This window comes from Musca domestica, unplaced genomic scaffold (genome assembly GCF_030504385.1).
Source record: "Musca domestica strain aabys unplaced genomic scaffold, Musca_domestica.polishedcontigs.V.1.1 2, whole genome shotgun sequence".
In the NCBI taxonomy this organism is placed as follows: Eukaryota; Metazoa; Arthropoda; class Insecta; order Diptera; family Muscidae; genus Musca; species Musca domestica.
Window position 1 is genome coordinate 2121244 of NW_026712249.1, and position 15267 is coordinate 2136510.

At 38.2% G+C, this 15267-nt stretch overlaps 1 protein-coding gene across 1 annotated transcript; it reads left to right on the forward strand.

The window, feature by feature from the left end:
* Positions 1–3873: 3873 nt before the first annotated feature.
* LOC101898828 (protein lava lamp) lies at positions 3874–15145 on the forward strand. Its single transcript, XM_005183019.4, has 5 exons — positions 3874–4122; positions 4186–14185; positions 14251–14368; positions 14437–14585; positions 14650–15145. The coding sequence occupies exons 1-5, from the start codon at positions 4045–4047 to the stop codon at positions 14739–14741; spliced, it is 10437 nt and encodes a 3478-aa protein (XP_005183076.2). The 5' UTR covers positions 3874–4044; the 3' UTR covers positions 14742–15145.
* Positions 15146–15267: the final 122 nt, after the last annotated feature.

Below are 15267 nucleotides of genomic sequence, written 5' to 3' on the forward strand. Positions count from 1 at the left end.
TCAATGACGAATAGAAGCATGGTACCATGGTAGAAGAATATAGGTAGACGCATGGTATAATGAATTCAAGATAGGGCAGAATTACCATATGATTTAAATTTTTTTATTTTTCTGGCTTACAATGTCAACTTCATTTGCTTATGTGTGTGCCTTCTTTTCAATAATAAAAAATTGTTCAGAAAATATTCAAATTCGGGTGTTTTCAAAATGCTTATTGCAACGAATGCATCGACAAAATCTACAGTTTTTGTCGCGAAATAAACCATAAGAGATATATAGAACATGGTATTGAAAAGAAATTTTGACCATTCATTCAGTTTTCGCGGTTTTAAATTATTCATTCAAAATCAATGCAACAAGTTGCTTGCTTTTTTATTGTTTTGATAGTAATTCTGACATTACAAGCCAAACAGGGAGACCCCTATACTTGCAATTTTTTCAAAGTTGACCTACCTTCTCTTCATTGTACCATGGGTAGACGCATGGTACAATGATATCAAGGTAGGGATATGATACCATATGATTTCAATTTTTTTATTTTCTTGGCTTAATATGTCATCTTTATTTGTTTATGTATGTGTTTTCTTTTCAATAACAAAACAATTGTTCAGAAAACATTCAAATTCGGGGGTTTTCAAAATGTTTATTTCAACGTATGCATCGACAAAATCTAGAGTTTTTGTAGCGAAATAAACCATAAGTGTGTGCCTTCCCTAACTAGTGAGAATATTTATCGAAAAAATAAATTATGACATTTAAAAATTCAAAATAGAAAGAAATTATGAATGAAAACTACAATGTTGAATGGCGTGCGTACATTCAAACGAGGTGGGCATTTTGTCCAGGAATTGAAATTTTCGCAGAAAACTGGAAACAAAGGAGCCAATATTTTCAAAATGTTTGTATCTTCAGAAAAAATGTTTGGCAAGTGTCTCTCCAGCGGAATTTAAAAATAGAAATACGTTCAAAATGTCAACATTTACACAAAAAGTTGAAAACATAAATGAAAACTGCAAAATTAGTGATATAATAAATTTTTGGGAGAAAAACAATAATTTATTCTATTCATGTTAGTGAGAATTTCATGTATTTCTGTATAAATTTCCATTAAAATCAACAAACGAAATTTTTGAAAAAAGGAATTATGTTACTATGAATTACGAAGCGTGCCGTAGATCGAACAACTTAATTGAAAGTGCAATGAGAACATATCATAATTCTGAAAACGAACCATGGTAGAAGAATATAGGTAGATGCATCAACGCTTGCGAACACTGATATGTCAAAATTTTAAAATTGTTTTGTCAAAAATAAGTAGATTTATATATATTTTCTTATACGATGCAAATCGGAGGATTTCACAATTTTTATACATTTTAATAATTTTTCATTCAACATTTTTAATTCCAAAATCGGTTTGACAGTTCATTGTCCCAGCAGCTGTGTCGAAGCGACTACCCGTATTCTTCTACTATGAAACGAACAAAGTTGCTCGAAAACCAATGGAAACATGCTTTAATATTGATGAATAAAATATTCTATCGGTAACATGGTAGAAATACCAGGTAGCAACATAGGCGAAAATTACAACAAAGCAACTTTTTTTGGAAACTTGATATGTCAAAGTTGTAGTCAGGGCGAATTGATTTGAAGTACAAAATTTGGGGCAAATTATTTTTCCAATCAAAATATTGAATTAAATATTTTCAAAATTGTTGTTTTTTCTATTACAAAAGCAAATATTCAAAACTTCCAACATTGATTGAAAGTAATGCTGAAGCCGCTGCATCTTGGTTTGATTATAGCACGCTCAATACAACATTTTTGAAAATCACAGAGACTGGAAATGGAGTGATTGTAGTCTCCAGCGCGCCAACGAAGGACATTTGCGATAATAGATGTCAATCGTTGTTATCTCTTCATCATCCTTACACAGCATGCAGTCTTGGTAACGTTGGCAACGTTGATTTCATATTCAACAGCGATAATGTTCTTTACAAGAAAATATCCGGAAAATTATTTTTGATGCTTTAAAATTAGGTTTTGTGGTGGTTCTGGGGTGTACCCTTTTTTCTTTTGCTACATCGTCAGCTTTCTCGCTGTAGTGACATGCTACCTAAAAGGTACTTTAGGGTATATTTACTCCTTAGGCTTACTTAAGATTTGGATCAAAGATTGCAGAAGATACAGGGGGCTGAGTCTACTGTGAGTCCAGGCATATTATTTGCTCAGCTATGAAATGTATAGCAGACAGGAAGTCTTTTAAGCATAGATAACTTTAATACATTCGAAATTGTCAATATTTTGTTCCCCAAACCAATCCAATATGCTTTGGAATCATTCACCTTTCACTGTTGAAGCCCTATAGTGTATAACATAGTTGAAAATCCGTACAAATAAGATGATGAAATTCCATGTATCGGTTTATTTCCTATATGAAATTGATTCCCTGTTTCACACATTTCAAATATCCACGAATTTTAGATCTCCATATTACCTATGCCTACCATATGTTGAATATACACTTTTTCCCTCATACTCTATAAAAACGTAAAATCTCGATTTTCTATCAATAGCATTGTTAAAGTTTGAAATCATGCAACAATTTTCTTATGTGTACATCAAGGCGAATTCAAATTACAACAATTTTTTGACATATCAAATTGATACCAGCTGGCCTGAAAGGGTTACCTTGTAATTCTACCATGATCGGTAAATAATGTTGTTCTCGCTTTGTAAGTTGTGTTATCGACTCAATGCCATCTCTATTTGTCACAGTTTTTGCTGACATTGACAGCGAATATTATTGTTTTTTATATTTGATAATGGATGTTGACTAATTGATATTATCCCATCCCATTCCCCACTTTTGGCCCTTTATTTTCCTTATGCAATTTGCAGACAGGTATTCTAACCTTTGGAACACAACTGGACTCACAATTGGGATATTCCTGATCGCTTGGACTTCATAGCTGCTGAATGGGCACATTTTGTCTTTTTACGTCTGTGGTGTCCTGCATCTGTCACGCAAGTAAAACTACCTCTCAACCAGGTGTCGTGAGTTAAAAACCTTTTCATATTAATATTACAATATCAAATAAGCAAACAAAATTGAACTACAATTCGACATTTGTACTTATGTACTATCGTTTTCTTTTTACACCATTTTTATACTGTATTTGCAGTAATCGGAAAATTTATATTGGCAATCCATTTTGTAACAAACGCTCATTGGTTTGTAATCGTTTTCAAGAGTGGCCAACCATTTTGGAAAATAAAAGCATTGGACTGGACTTTGCAATCCATGTTGGGATAAACGCTGATTGGATTGTAATCGATTTCACTAGTGACCAACCATTTTGGAAAATAAATTCTTTGGAGTGGAGTAATTTGGCAAATCATTTTGAAAAATAAACTTATTGGACTTGAGGTGACTTTCTACAAATTTACCTTAATTTGGAGTACAACCTGGCTTTTTGTATCCTGAGGATCGCCAACGCTCTCTTCAACATAGGAGAGCTCGATTGACAGTCCAAAAAAAAAAAAAAAAAAATATTTGATAAATTTGTTCATTATAATTATGGTAAAAAAAACTTGATAAACTATGAAAATAACACCTAACATAGACTAAACACTACGTGCTTTACTTATATAAATTAAAAAAACGTGACAAAATAGTCTGGAATCGCCTTCAAACTGCCAGTGAAAACATGAAAAACGAGAAGTGTACAAAAATGAACACGTCACAATATCTCTGACATTTAAGAAGTTGATGTCATTTGTTAAAAAAATACGAAAAATTCGGACATTGTATTCTTTGTTTTTGCATTCTTTTTAAAGAAAATCATTTTTTTATATTTAATATTTTTTCAGTACATGTAGCCAATGTTCAGCAAACGATTTTTACGAATCTATATTAAACAGGAGAAAACGCAAGGAAGAATTCACTCTTAAATGCGAAATAAAGTTCAGGCCCATATAGCAAATAAACATTGTATAGAGTGCGCTTCCATTTGCAAAATATAGAAATTCATATTTACGAAAATGTCCTCCGAACCGAACGAAAGCCTACAACAGACGGCAGATATCAGCAATCTGCAGGAAAGTTTTCTGCAACAGCAGGTTAGTACATTGTCAAATACATGCAAAAGTATAACAATATTTATATGTTGTTGTAAACTTTAGGAAAAAATTTCCGCACTTAAGGAACTGGTACGAAAATCTGGAGCCGCACATGGATCATCCAAAAGTGCTGCTCAAGAAAAAGTCAAAAGCATTGCCGAGAGACTTTTAAAGTCCAAGGCCAAGTCAAAACAGGGCTTAAATGTTTCCACATACTCGACAGAAGTGACTTCACTTGAAGCCTCTTTGGGTCACGAGGAAAAGCCCAGTTTCTTGAACATTTCCCAAGCGTCACCCTTGCCAAGTCATACATCCACACCTAATCCTACACCAATAAAACTTAATACATCCACATCATCTAATTTGATTAGCACACCTGGAAGTGAAAAAATTGCCTTAATGCGACAGCAATTAGAGCAGAATAAGCTTAGAATGGCTCAGAAAGCTTCCAGCAAGCAGCATTTGGAACAATTGGTTTCACAGCTAAAGGAAAAGTTCGACTCAACGCAACAGTGTTTGGAGAACACTTCGGAATTAGGGAAATCAATGTCCGACCTCAACCTTCTTATATACACGCCAACCAGTAGGGAGAGGCACAAATCAGCCACAGACCTTACAACGCAAAATTTCAGTTTGGAGAAGGAGCGTATCAAGTTCTTGGAGAATAGATGCCGGCTGCTGGAAAAGCAATTGGAAAAGGAAAAACAGAATAGTAACAGTCGTAGCCATATTCAGGATACCGAGAATAAGATTGAAGAATTGGAAAAGCGGCTAGCCAGTCAACAGTCTATATTCGATGAAAAGGAAGCTGCATACAAAGAGGAAATGGGTCGATTGCAATTATTAATAAAGGATTATAAACCTGACCTATTTGAGGCTGATGATCATCAAAACGTGGAAAGCAACGAAAAAAATGACTTATATAAGAAGGTAGAAATCCTGTCAAAGGAAAATGCCCGTTTGTTACAAGAAGTTGAATCTTTGTCCGTAAAAAGAGATCATGAGCAAGACTCCTATGAAACCGATCTACTGAAAGAGGAAATTAGAGAACTCAAAGCACAACTAAACGCATTTAGTCTAAAAGAGTCAGGAGAGTCCTCCAATATGAATTCTGAAAACGAACTCCTGAAAACTGAAGTTGAGACCCAATTGAATCGTATTAAGGAACTGCAAGAAATTAACGATGTCTTAGAAACAGCTCGTTGCGATTTAGCATCTAAAACAACCCAGCTCGAAGAACAGGTTAAAGAATTGCAGGCGAATGTAATTGTATTGGAAGAAAAACTGAAATGTTCCGAAGAAAAATACAATGAATTGCAGAGAGAGTCAGACGGTTTAAAAGTCTCGGAGTCCACAAAGCCTGATACAGACACCCAAGTCAAGGCTGAAATGGCAAAACAAATCCAAGAGCTAATGGACGAAATAGGAGAGTTGAGATTAGAAAACACGAAACTGCAACAATCTATATCCGAGCATGAAAAGCAAGAAATAAAAGAATCATCCGTAGCGGAAAAAGTAGAACACTTGGAGGCTACCATTGAATCACAGAGGGAAGAGTTGCTTAAAGCCCAAGAAACACTGAAGAAAAATGAAGAAGAACTTATGGAAAAGACCATAGAGCTGAATGTTTTGAATGCCAGCTTTAAAGTCCTAGAGGAGAAAATTGAAAGTTCTGCCAAAGCCAAGCCTCTTTTCTCTACATCGGGATCAGCTGGTCAACAGGACAACGACAACACTGAGTTGGAAATGGAAAATCAACAACTCAAACAAAAACTGGATGAATCCAATAAGGCTATGATAAAATTGAAACTGAAATGTAAACAGACCGAAAAACAAATAGAAAAACTCAAAAAAGGATCAGATCTTCATGAAGAAGTGGTGCGGCTGAACAAGGAGAAAGAACAGTTGCAACAAAAAATTACAGAACTGGAAGATGAGAAAGGACAATGGCAATTGACACAGATGGAACCTCCATCATGTTCACATGACAGCATCTTGAAGGAATACCAGACACAAGTGACAACTCTCTCAGAAAATTTACAAGAAAAAGAAAAGCAAATTGAGACATTGAAACAAGGTGAAAGCACTCGCGTTAAGTCTGAGTTAACGGAAATACAATATGAAGAGCAGATCAAGGACCTGACGGAAGAGGTGGCATTCATGCGGCATGAGTTAGAGAAGAAAGAGGAAGCATTGCACACTGCCAACAAATCCATTGAAGTAATCAAACAGCAGAAAGACGAGCTAGACAAAAAACTTGAACATTATTTAAACGAAAACATAGAGCTCATGGATAAAGTTGAAAAACTTAGTAAGTCGTCCTCCTCAGCTGAATCTATAGAAATAGTGGAACGGCTTACGCAGCAGGAAAAACAAGAACTTGAAGAATTTAATAAACGCTTAGAAACGGGTGAGACCAGCCAATCCTCTGATATATCTTCGCACAAGGATTCTGTTAATGAGCTAACCCAAACTGAAATGAATCCTGAATTAACGGAAAGTCTCAATAAGTTACGTGAAGAAAGCTCAGAATTAATGTCCAAAATTGAACTCTTTACTAATGAACGTCGTGAGGTATTGGAAAAAATGGAACATTTGACAAGCGAAAACCACGAGCTGTTGCAACGCATTGAAGAGCTTACCAAAGACAAGAATGATTTGGAGTCAAAGCTGGAGTCTGCCAGAAAGAAGCAGGATGATTTGGTAACTAAACTCGACAACGCCAATAAGGAGAAGAATACCCTTGCAGTTCAAATTGCCGAATCAAAAGCCAACAAAAATCAGCTATCACAAGAACTCACATCGCTACAACAATCCTCGGAGGTTGTGCCAGCTATTGAGAATGGAGAATCGCTCTTCGAAAAATGTGAAAAGTCATTGTCAAAATTGAATTGTGAGCTGGAAGCCTATCGCAAAGCTAATGATAAGAAATCCAAATTTAATGCCTCCAAAAAACTGGCAAAAGAAGCAGAAAATGCCCACACACAGCTCAGTGAACTGTTGGTCAAGGTCAAAGATGCAAGTAGTGCCGTGGAAACGGTAACCGTCGTAGAAACTGTGGTGGCTGTGACAGCGTCCAACGGTAAAGCTTTAGCGGAATATGAACAGCTTACTGCACAAAATCGGGAACTGAAGGCCTCAAATATGGAGCTGCGTCGACTGTTAGATGAAGCCAGGTACCAAAGTCAGGAAGACCAAAACGAAAATCAAACTGCTATTGATCGTTCAGCTGAACAAAGTGTTGATCAACATGACCTACAAAACAAACTCAAGGATGCTGTACAACAAAATGAAAACCTTGAACAACAACTGACAGAGTTGCAGTCTCGAGTTGAAGATATCACCCGGGAATTGCATGAATCGCGTACTTCTGAGTCAGAAAAAACTGAAGAAATTACAAAGCTAACAGATGAGATAGCAAATCTACGAAAACTTTCCGAAGACTTTGATCGCGTCATCAATGACAAGGAAATGGCGCACGAGCAGCAAGTCGAGCAATTGACCAGACTGCGTAAACAGCTCGAATCCAAATGTGAAACTTACGAGCAGGAAATGGAAATTTTGCAAACTCTTGTTAGTGAACAAAAACAACAGCTGATTGAAGCTTACAAAGAACACGAGCATGAAATGAACGAGAAGCTCCTGACATTGCAACAATATGAGGAGCAAGTGCGAGATCTTAAGCGGGAATTGGCTGAAATGAAACAAAACTCTTCATTGGTCGGAACGGAATTGACACGGGAATTGCAGAGTGAATGTGACAAACTGAAAGATGCGTTGAAGATTAACAAGAATTTGGTGCAGGAACAACTGAACGAGTTGTCAAACAAGCAGGATACCATAGATACCTTAAATCAGCAGATAATTGACCTATACAAAACCATGGAAGAAAACTCTATTAAAATAATCGAGAAGGAGGATGAGATTGCTGCACTTCAGGAGGAGGTAAATAACAACAAGGAGTTGATGCAGCAGCTGGAATCAAAACTGAAAAATACCGACGAAGAACGAAAGCAACATCTGCAACAATTATCACAAACGAAAGCGCAACTAGGACAATTAGAACATTGCAATCAGGAACAATTGCAACAACTGACACAGGTACAGGCCAGTCACGATCAATTGGAACAGCGCAACAAAGAGCAATTGGAAAAATTAAAAAAATATGCAGCCAATTTAAAGAAAAAAGCTCTTCAAGTTCAAGAATTTGAAAATAAGCTCAAAGAAATTCAGAGTGAAAAGCACGATAATAAAGAGCTTGAAGATCTCAGGAATGCCAATGTAAATTTAATGCAACAACTTGATGCTAGCAAACAAGAATATGAGGCTACCAGCCACAAACTTGCATTAAAGGAAGAAGAGCTGTTTGATCTTACCAAGATTAGAAATGCCTTGGAACAGGAAGTACGGCAATTGCAATTAGCCATAGATGAAAAGGAATCATCCATAAAAGAGATGCAGCACATTAAATCCCGGCCAACTGTCTCACCTGATCTTTCAGAAGAACTGGAACAACTGAAACAGGAACAATTGCTCACTCAAATTGAACTTGAAGATTTACGACTCGAAACACAGGAGGCACAAAGAACTATTGCCAAGTTAGAAAGTGAATTGGAAGCCGCAAGACAATTGACTTCCGATTGGGGCGATAATGGTGAAGTTGAAAATTTGCGCCTAGAGTTACATACTGCCAAAAATATAATCACAAAACTGGAAAGTCAATTAACAGAGAACACTCAAATGAATGCCAAGCTCCAAAGCGAGTTAGATGCAGCTAGGAATGATGTCTCGGATTGGGGTGATTCTGGTGAAACTGAAAGTTTACGACTGGAATTACATACTGCAAAGAACACAATCACAAAGCTAGAAAGCCAGATGGCGGAGAGTGATCAAGTCCGCGAGGAACTTCTGTGCACCCAAGAAAATCTGGCACTGAAAGTTCAAGAAATCAGCGAACTGAGGCAATCTATAATGGCTTTAGAACTACAAAGAGACATCCCCAACAACGCTGGTGATAACAGAAATTACGAGAAACTGTCGAAAGACCTGGCTGAAAAAAATAAACTTCTGGAAAATCATATTTCCACACTGACTGAGAAGAACAATGAGTATGTTCAAATAATTAATGAAATGAAAGAAAATCACCAGACAGAGGCAGACGAAATTACAAAGCTTAACAACGAGCTTACAACACAGGAACAGCGCCTTAAAGAAGTGTCTGAAGAACTGAAAGCCAAATCCCTCAAGTTTGAAAAGTCCAAAGCTGTCATCAAAGAACGCAATGGACAAATACAACGTCTACAGACGCAACTTAAGGAATTGCAGGATAAACTGTCTGCAATGCCAGAGGAAGAAGTTGTGGGGGCTGCAAATCAAAGCAGCCAGTCTTTTAAGTCGGAATTCGAAGCGCTGCAGGAAGCGTATAATCAACTTAATGACAAATACAATACAGAAAAGGCTAATTTCCAACAAACCATAACACGCTTGGAAACACTTCATGATGGCATACAAGCCAAACTTCAGGAAGACATGTCCTACATCGAGTCGTTGGAACAGGAAAACGCTAATTTCAAAGAAAAAATTGGTCGCTTGCAGGAATGCGTAGCATGTTTTGAAGAGCGTAGAACTTCAATGGAGCGTAAAGTAAACCTAATGGATGCTCAATTACAATCCAGTTCCGAAGAACACGCCAAGACCGAAGACGAGCTGATCTATCGTCTGAACATGCTCTCCGAACACGATGAAGTAATAGCTCAACGCCTCATCGAGTCACAAAGTGAAAAAGAGGAAATGGAAGAGAATTTGCGCAAACTTCAAGACGATAACAGCGAACTTCAAGCCAGATATCTTCAACTGGAGAAAGATTTTGCTGAATTTAAGGAGCAAAGTACCAATGGATTCGAGGAGGAATTGTCACATTTGCGAGAACAACTTTCGAAAGCCGAATCTGAATTTGAACGTCAAAAGGCCGTTTATGATGGAAAGCTGGCATCTAAAGCTACAGAATTGGATGAACTGGAGTGTGAGTTAAATGATCAGTTGCAACAAGTAAATGAAGAGAAGCGTGAAATCTCTGAGAAACTCGAAAGACTAACAGACGAATGCGCCGACCACCAAAATGAAATTCTGCGTCTCCAGGAAAATCTCAATACTTTGGAACAAGCCAAGTCTGAACTGGAGCGTGAAACTTCGTGGTTAAGAATGCAAAGCGAAAACTCCCAGCAGGATCTGTACGACTTACAAGAGTTGCGCATGCAATCGATGCAAGATAAGACCGAAATTGAGAACTTACGACATCAGATCGAAACATTGTCGTCGAATCATGAGACTGAATTGCAAGGATTGCGAAATCAGATAGCCGAGTTAGACACTCTCAGAATGCAAGTGGGGCAGAATCAAACTGACGATCAGGTATTCATTGAAACAGAAAATAAACGTCTCACAGATTTGCTGGCTGAAAAAGAGGCGTTAATAGAAAATTATCAAAGACAGAATTTACAGCTACAAATGGCTGCGGCCACAGCTTCTGCTAACACCAACGCCAATCAGGTCGATCCTATCGCACTGGCTTTCGGCCTAACTACCCAAGCCAGCAATGCAGCATCCGAAAATCATGAATATGAACGTTTAACACAGGAAATAAACGAAAAGAATTCATTGATTGGTCGCCTCCAACAAGATCTTAACACACTTCAAGCTGAATTCAATACTCTACTCGAAGCCAACCATGAAATGCAGCGACAAGTTAATGAACATCAGCACGAAGTAGCAAGTCTACAAACATTGCAGAGCGTGAATTCAACATCAACAGTTGACCAACAATCCAGCGATGTAATACCGGCTCCACCCATGTTCTTCACTTTGGAATCGACAGTGCGTTCGCCTTTTGATGACATTATTCAAAGTCAAAACAGTGCAAACCAGCCATCAGAGCCATTGGAGCAACCAACAATTGAGGATCTTCAACGTAATGTGTCAGATTTGGAAAAGCATGCGCAAGATTTGGAACAAAAATTGGTAATGCGCAATCAAAAGGATACAGAGTATGAAGATCGTTTACGGGAACTGGAGAGTCGTGTGCTCGAAAGGGAACTACTCCTTCAACAAGCCAAGACAGAAATGGCAAATATTCAAGACGAGCTCTCAACGAAGCTAGCTGCAGAACAGAAGGAACTCAGAGCCGTACGACAGCAAATCGCCCAGTTGGATGAGTTGCTTAAACGGAAGGATGAAGAACTGGAAAAATTGCGTCGTGAAGAGCGCGAGCGACTTGATGAATTGCATTTGAAGAGGACGATGCATTCTTTAGAAAATCAAATAGTACCCGATCCAGCCATTCAACCCACTCTAGATATGTTCTTCGGAAATTCTAATCAATCTCAAGATTTCAATCCTTTTGTTATACCCGAGGTATCTGCAGAGCCAGTAGTAGAGGAAATTATTGTACCAAAGAAGGTGCGTGATTGTCATCCGGAAGAAAAACGTAATGCTCCGATTTCAGTTCTTGATATTGGAGGAGACGATTGGGGTGGAGATGGCTGGGAAAATGAGGCAGCAGCTGAAGCAGAACATTTTGCTAAACAATCCATTGCCATGACTGGCGCTTCTCCAGCATCAGCCTCTTTAGTGCCTAGAGAACAACAACTGGAAATTCAAAACCAAGAATTAAATGAACGCTTGCAAGAACTACAACTTGCTCTTGAACGCAGCGAAGAACATAAAAAGGAACTGCACGTAAAATCCGGTAAACTAATGAAGAAGCTTAAGGAGTACAAGGTCAAGATTGATGAACTTCAAACGTCTGTAAACTCATCTGCTTTCCGTAAGTCGTCTTCAATAGAATCTGGTCCATCGATGTTTGATGATTTGGATGCGGCTATTCAAGAAGAAATGAAGGGACAAATCAAAACATTGGAAGCTAAATTGGAAGAACAACATAAACAGCAAGAACAATTCCAGGTTGAGAAAGAAAAATTATTGAAACGAATTGATGTGTTGACCTCGGGCAATGAACGAATGGCCGAAATGAAAGAACGGCAAGATATGGAGGTTCAAATGTACCAAGCTCGCATTAGGGAATTGCAGCAGAAATTGCAAACCCTCGATGATTGGGGAACAGATAACACCGGTGAACAACCGAAACAGCCTTCGGAGGAGGGGGAATCTGCTACTGCTCCTCCTACAATTGCCGATTTAGATTTGCAAGCGAAAATAAAGTCTTTAACTATGGAGATCCAGGATGTAAACGGTGACCGGCAGGAATTGCAGGCTTTGTTGGAAGAGGAAAAATGCAATTCACAACGAGCAGAGCAAACAATAGAGTCCTTGCGCCAAAAATTGTCTTTCTTAGAAGAAAACGCAGCCACAAACGATGAAACAACACAGCTTAACAATCTTAAGATTGAACTACAAAACCTTCAAGAAGCATATAACACGCTCCTTGATTCCAATAAAAAGCTCTCTAATGATTTCGCAACTCAAGCGGAAGTTCTGTTGCTCTCTCAAACCAATGAATTGCGGCTAAATTCTGAATTGGATAATCTTCAGAAAGAAGTTATCAATTTAAGAGAAACTCTCAACAACACCAAACAGAGTTTGATTGACTTGGAAGCAGAGTTGGCATCGCTGAAGGAACAAAAAGAAAAACAGTTGGACGATGCTATACACAAACCATTGGATGTGGTGAGTCCAGAGTTGGAACAAATACGACTGGATAAACAGCAACTGGAAGAGCTGGTACAAAACCTTCGCAAGGAAATTGAGACACTTAAGACTAGAACGTCTCAACTTGACGAAGAACGGCTCACGTTGGAAGATAAACTACAAGCTCTTCAAACTGAAAATGAGCAACTTAAACAAAAACATATCGGTGGACTAAGTGGCGATGAACTATCGGTGCAATTGCAGGAAAAAGAATCTGAAATACTGCATCTAAAGCAGCGCATCAGCGATCTTATGAACGAAGATCAGACTGAAAAACTTGTTTTGGAAATATTAACGAAAAACCAAGAAATCCAAATGCTAAAGCTTCAAGTAAAAGATCTGGAGGAGGATAAACACGAATTGCAAAATAACCTGTCACTGCAATTGACCAAAGAAATGCAATCCAAGAAAGAAGCGCCAACTGATGTTACTGCAAAGGAGAAGGATTTGGAAAAACAAGTCACGGCTTTGTTGGCCGAAAAGAAACAGATGGAGGAGGAACTACAGGTGCTAAACAATCATGTTTTAGAAAGCCTACAACAAGAGGACAAAATGAAAGTTCTTACGTTAGAATTGGATACCAAGAATGTGGAAATTCTGGAGTTACGGAAGACTGTCGAAGCTTTACAGAAAAATGGTGAAAACAATACGGAAACGGGCGTAAATTTTGAAGCACTTAATGCTCAATGGCAATCGGTCGTAGAACAGCGTTGTGGGGAAATTGCAAAAATGTGGCAGGACCATTTAGCACAACGAGAAGAAGACTTCAAAGCCCAAGAGGAACGATTACGTGCTGAAATCACAGCATTAAAATCGAACCAAACTATCGAACCGGTTCAACAGCTAGTTTCGGTAGAAACAACATCATCGTCTACTCCAGGATCAGAGTCGACCTCAGCCTCTGGTACCACATCCGCTGAGGCTTCGCACGATGGCACTCCGGTACGCATCAGAACCAAGGATAACGATGCTGGCGTCGAAGCCTTAATGGAGCAGATGCAGAGAGCTTTGGAGTCACAAGAAGTGGAAATTGTGACTCTTAAGGAACAGCTAGCAATACGTTCGGCAGAATATGCTCGTTTGGCGGCACAATATGATCCATTCAAACTACAAGACACTTCATCGCACATTGGTGTTATGGATAAACGTAAATCGACAACTACTTCCGATGTTGCTCCCGTAACCAAAGCCGAACTAGACTTGGCCTTATATATGTTGCATCAACGGGACATGCGTTGCGAAGAGATGACCTTGGAGCTAGTTTCTCTCTTGGAAGAAAGAGACACGTTGCAACTGAAGTTGTCCAATACGCTGCGTCAAATGGAAGCAATGAAAGCCCAACTGGGGGCGTCTGCTGATGGTAAATCAAAACAAATTGATAATAAGTTGTAATTTAGTCTCCTAATGAGTTATTTCTATTCTTAGTTTCGTCATCCCCAGAAAGTATTTCGACGTCGCAACTACAAAAACCCCAAGAAACTAATGCAAGTAGCTCAGTTGCAGGTTCAACGCAAACTACTGCAGACGACGAATTAAGTCGGAAGTGAGTATCTGAAATCGATGTGCGCCGCATATAGTATATAATTGTTGCTTTACTTTTTGCATGCATAGATTATCACAACTACAGACTGTAAGTCATGCAAAAGACAAAGTAATAAAGGAGGAGCGAGAACAACGTATACGTCAGATGGAGAAATTTCAACAAGATGTAGCTAAAATGCCTCCAGCAGCTGTGTCAGAATTAACTGGTACAGACATGAGTAAGTGGTCGTATATCATACTCGTACCGATCAGCGTTAACATTGAACTTTTTATTTCATTTAGCCCAAGCAAACCAAGCCGCGCCAAATGTCTTACTTAACTGGTTGTGGGGCAATAAGAGTGGCCAGTCGGGAGGTTCACAACCGGATTTCTAGGATTATTTTTGGAAGAAGTACCTTATAAAATTCTATTAGATTTCTTTATTTGTTCGTAGCGTTTTTTTTTTAATAACATAATTGCGGTATGCAATTTGCCCATTGTATGTACTATGTATCCATGTGTAAATATCGTAGGAGACGATTCTAACGATCACCGGCATATCCCATTCCCAAAGCATTGGTGCCCAAAACCTGTCCATGTTTAACACGTTGGTTTGGTTAGAATTGTTTGTTAATATAGCCAAAACTATTGAACGATTTTGTTGGCATCCAATATACCTATATTCTATAATAGCTAGATCTTTTAAGATGTAAGTTTATAACTTTAAATTCAACATGTTTTACCATAAACTATCGTAACTTATATCAAGCAAACTAATAAAAATGTTATTTAGTGGAAACCAATCGTTATTGCTTTATTTACATGGTTTTTAACATAGAAGAAGTCATTGGGTCAACAAATTGCATAGTTTGTTATGTGTGCATTTGCTCGGCATACGATTAGGCCATCCGACTGTCACAG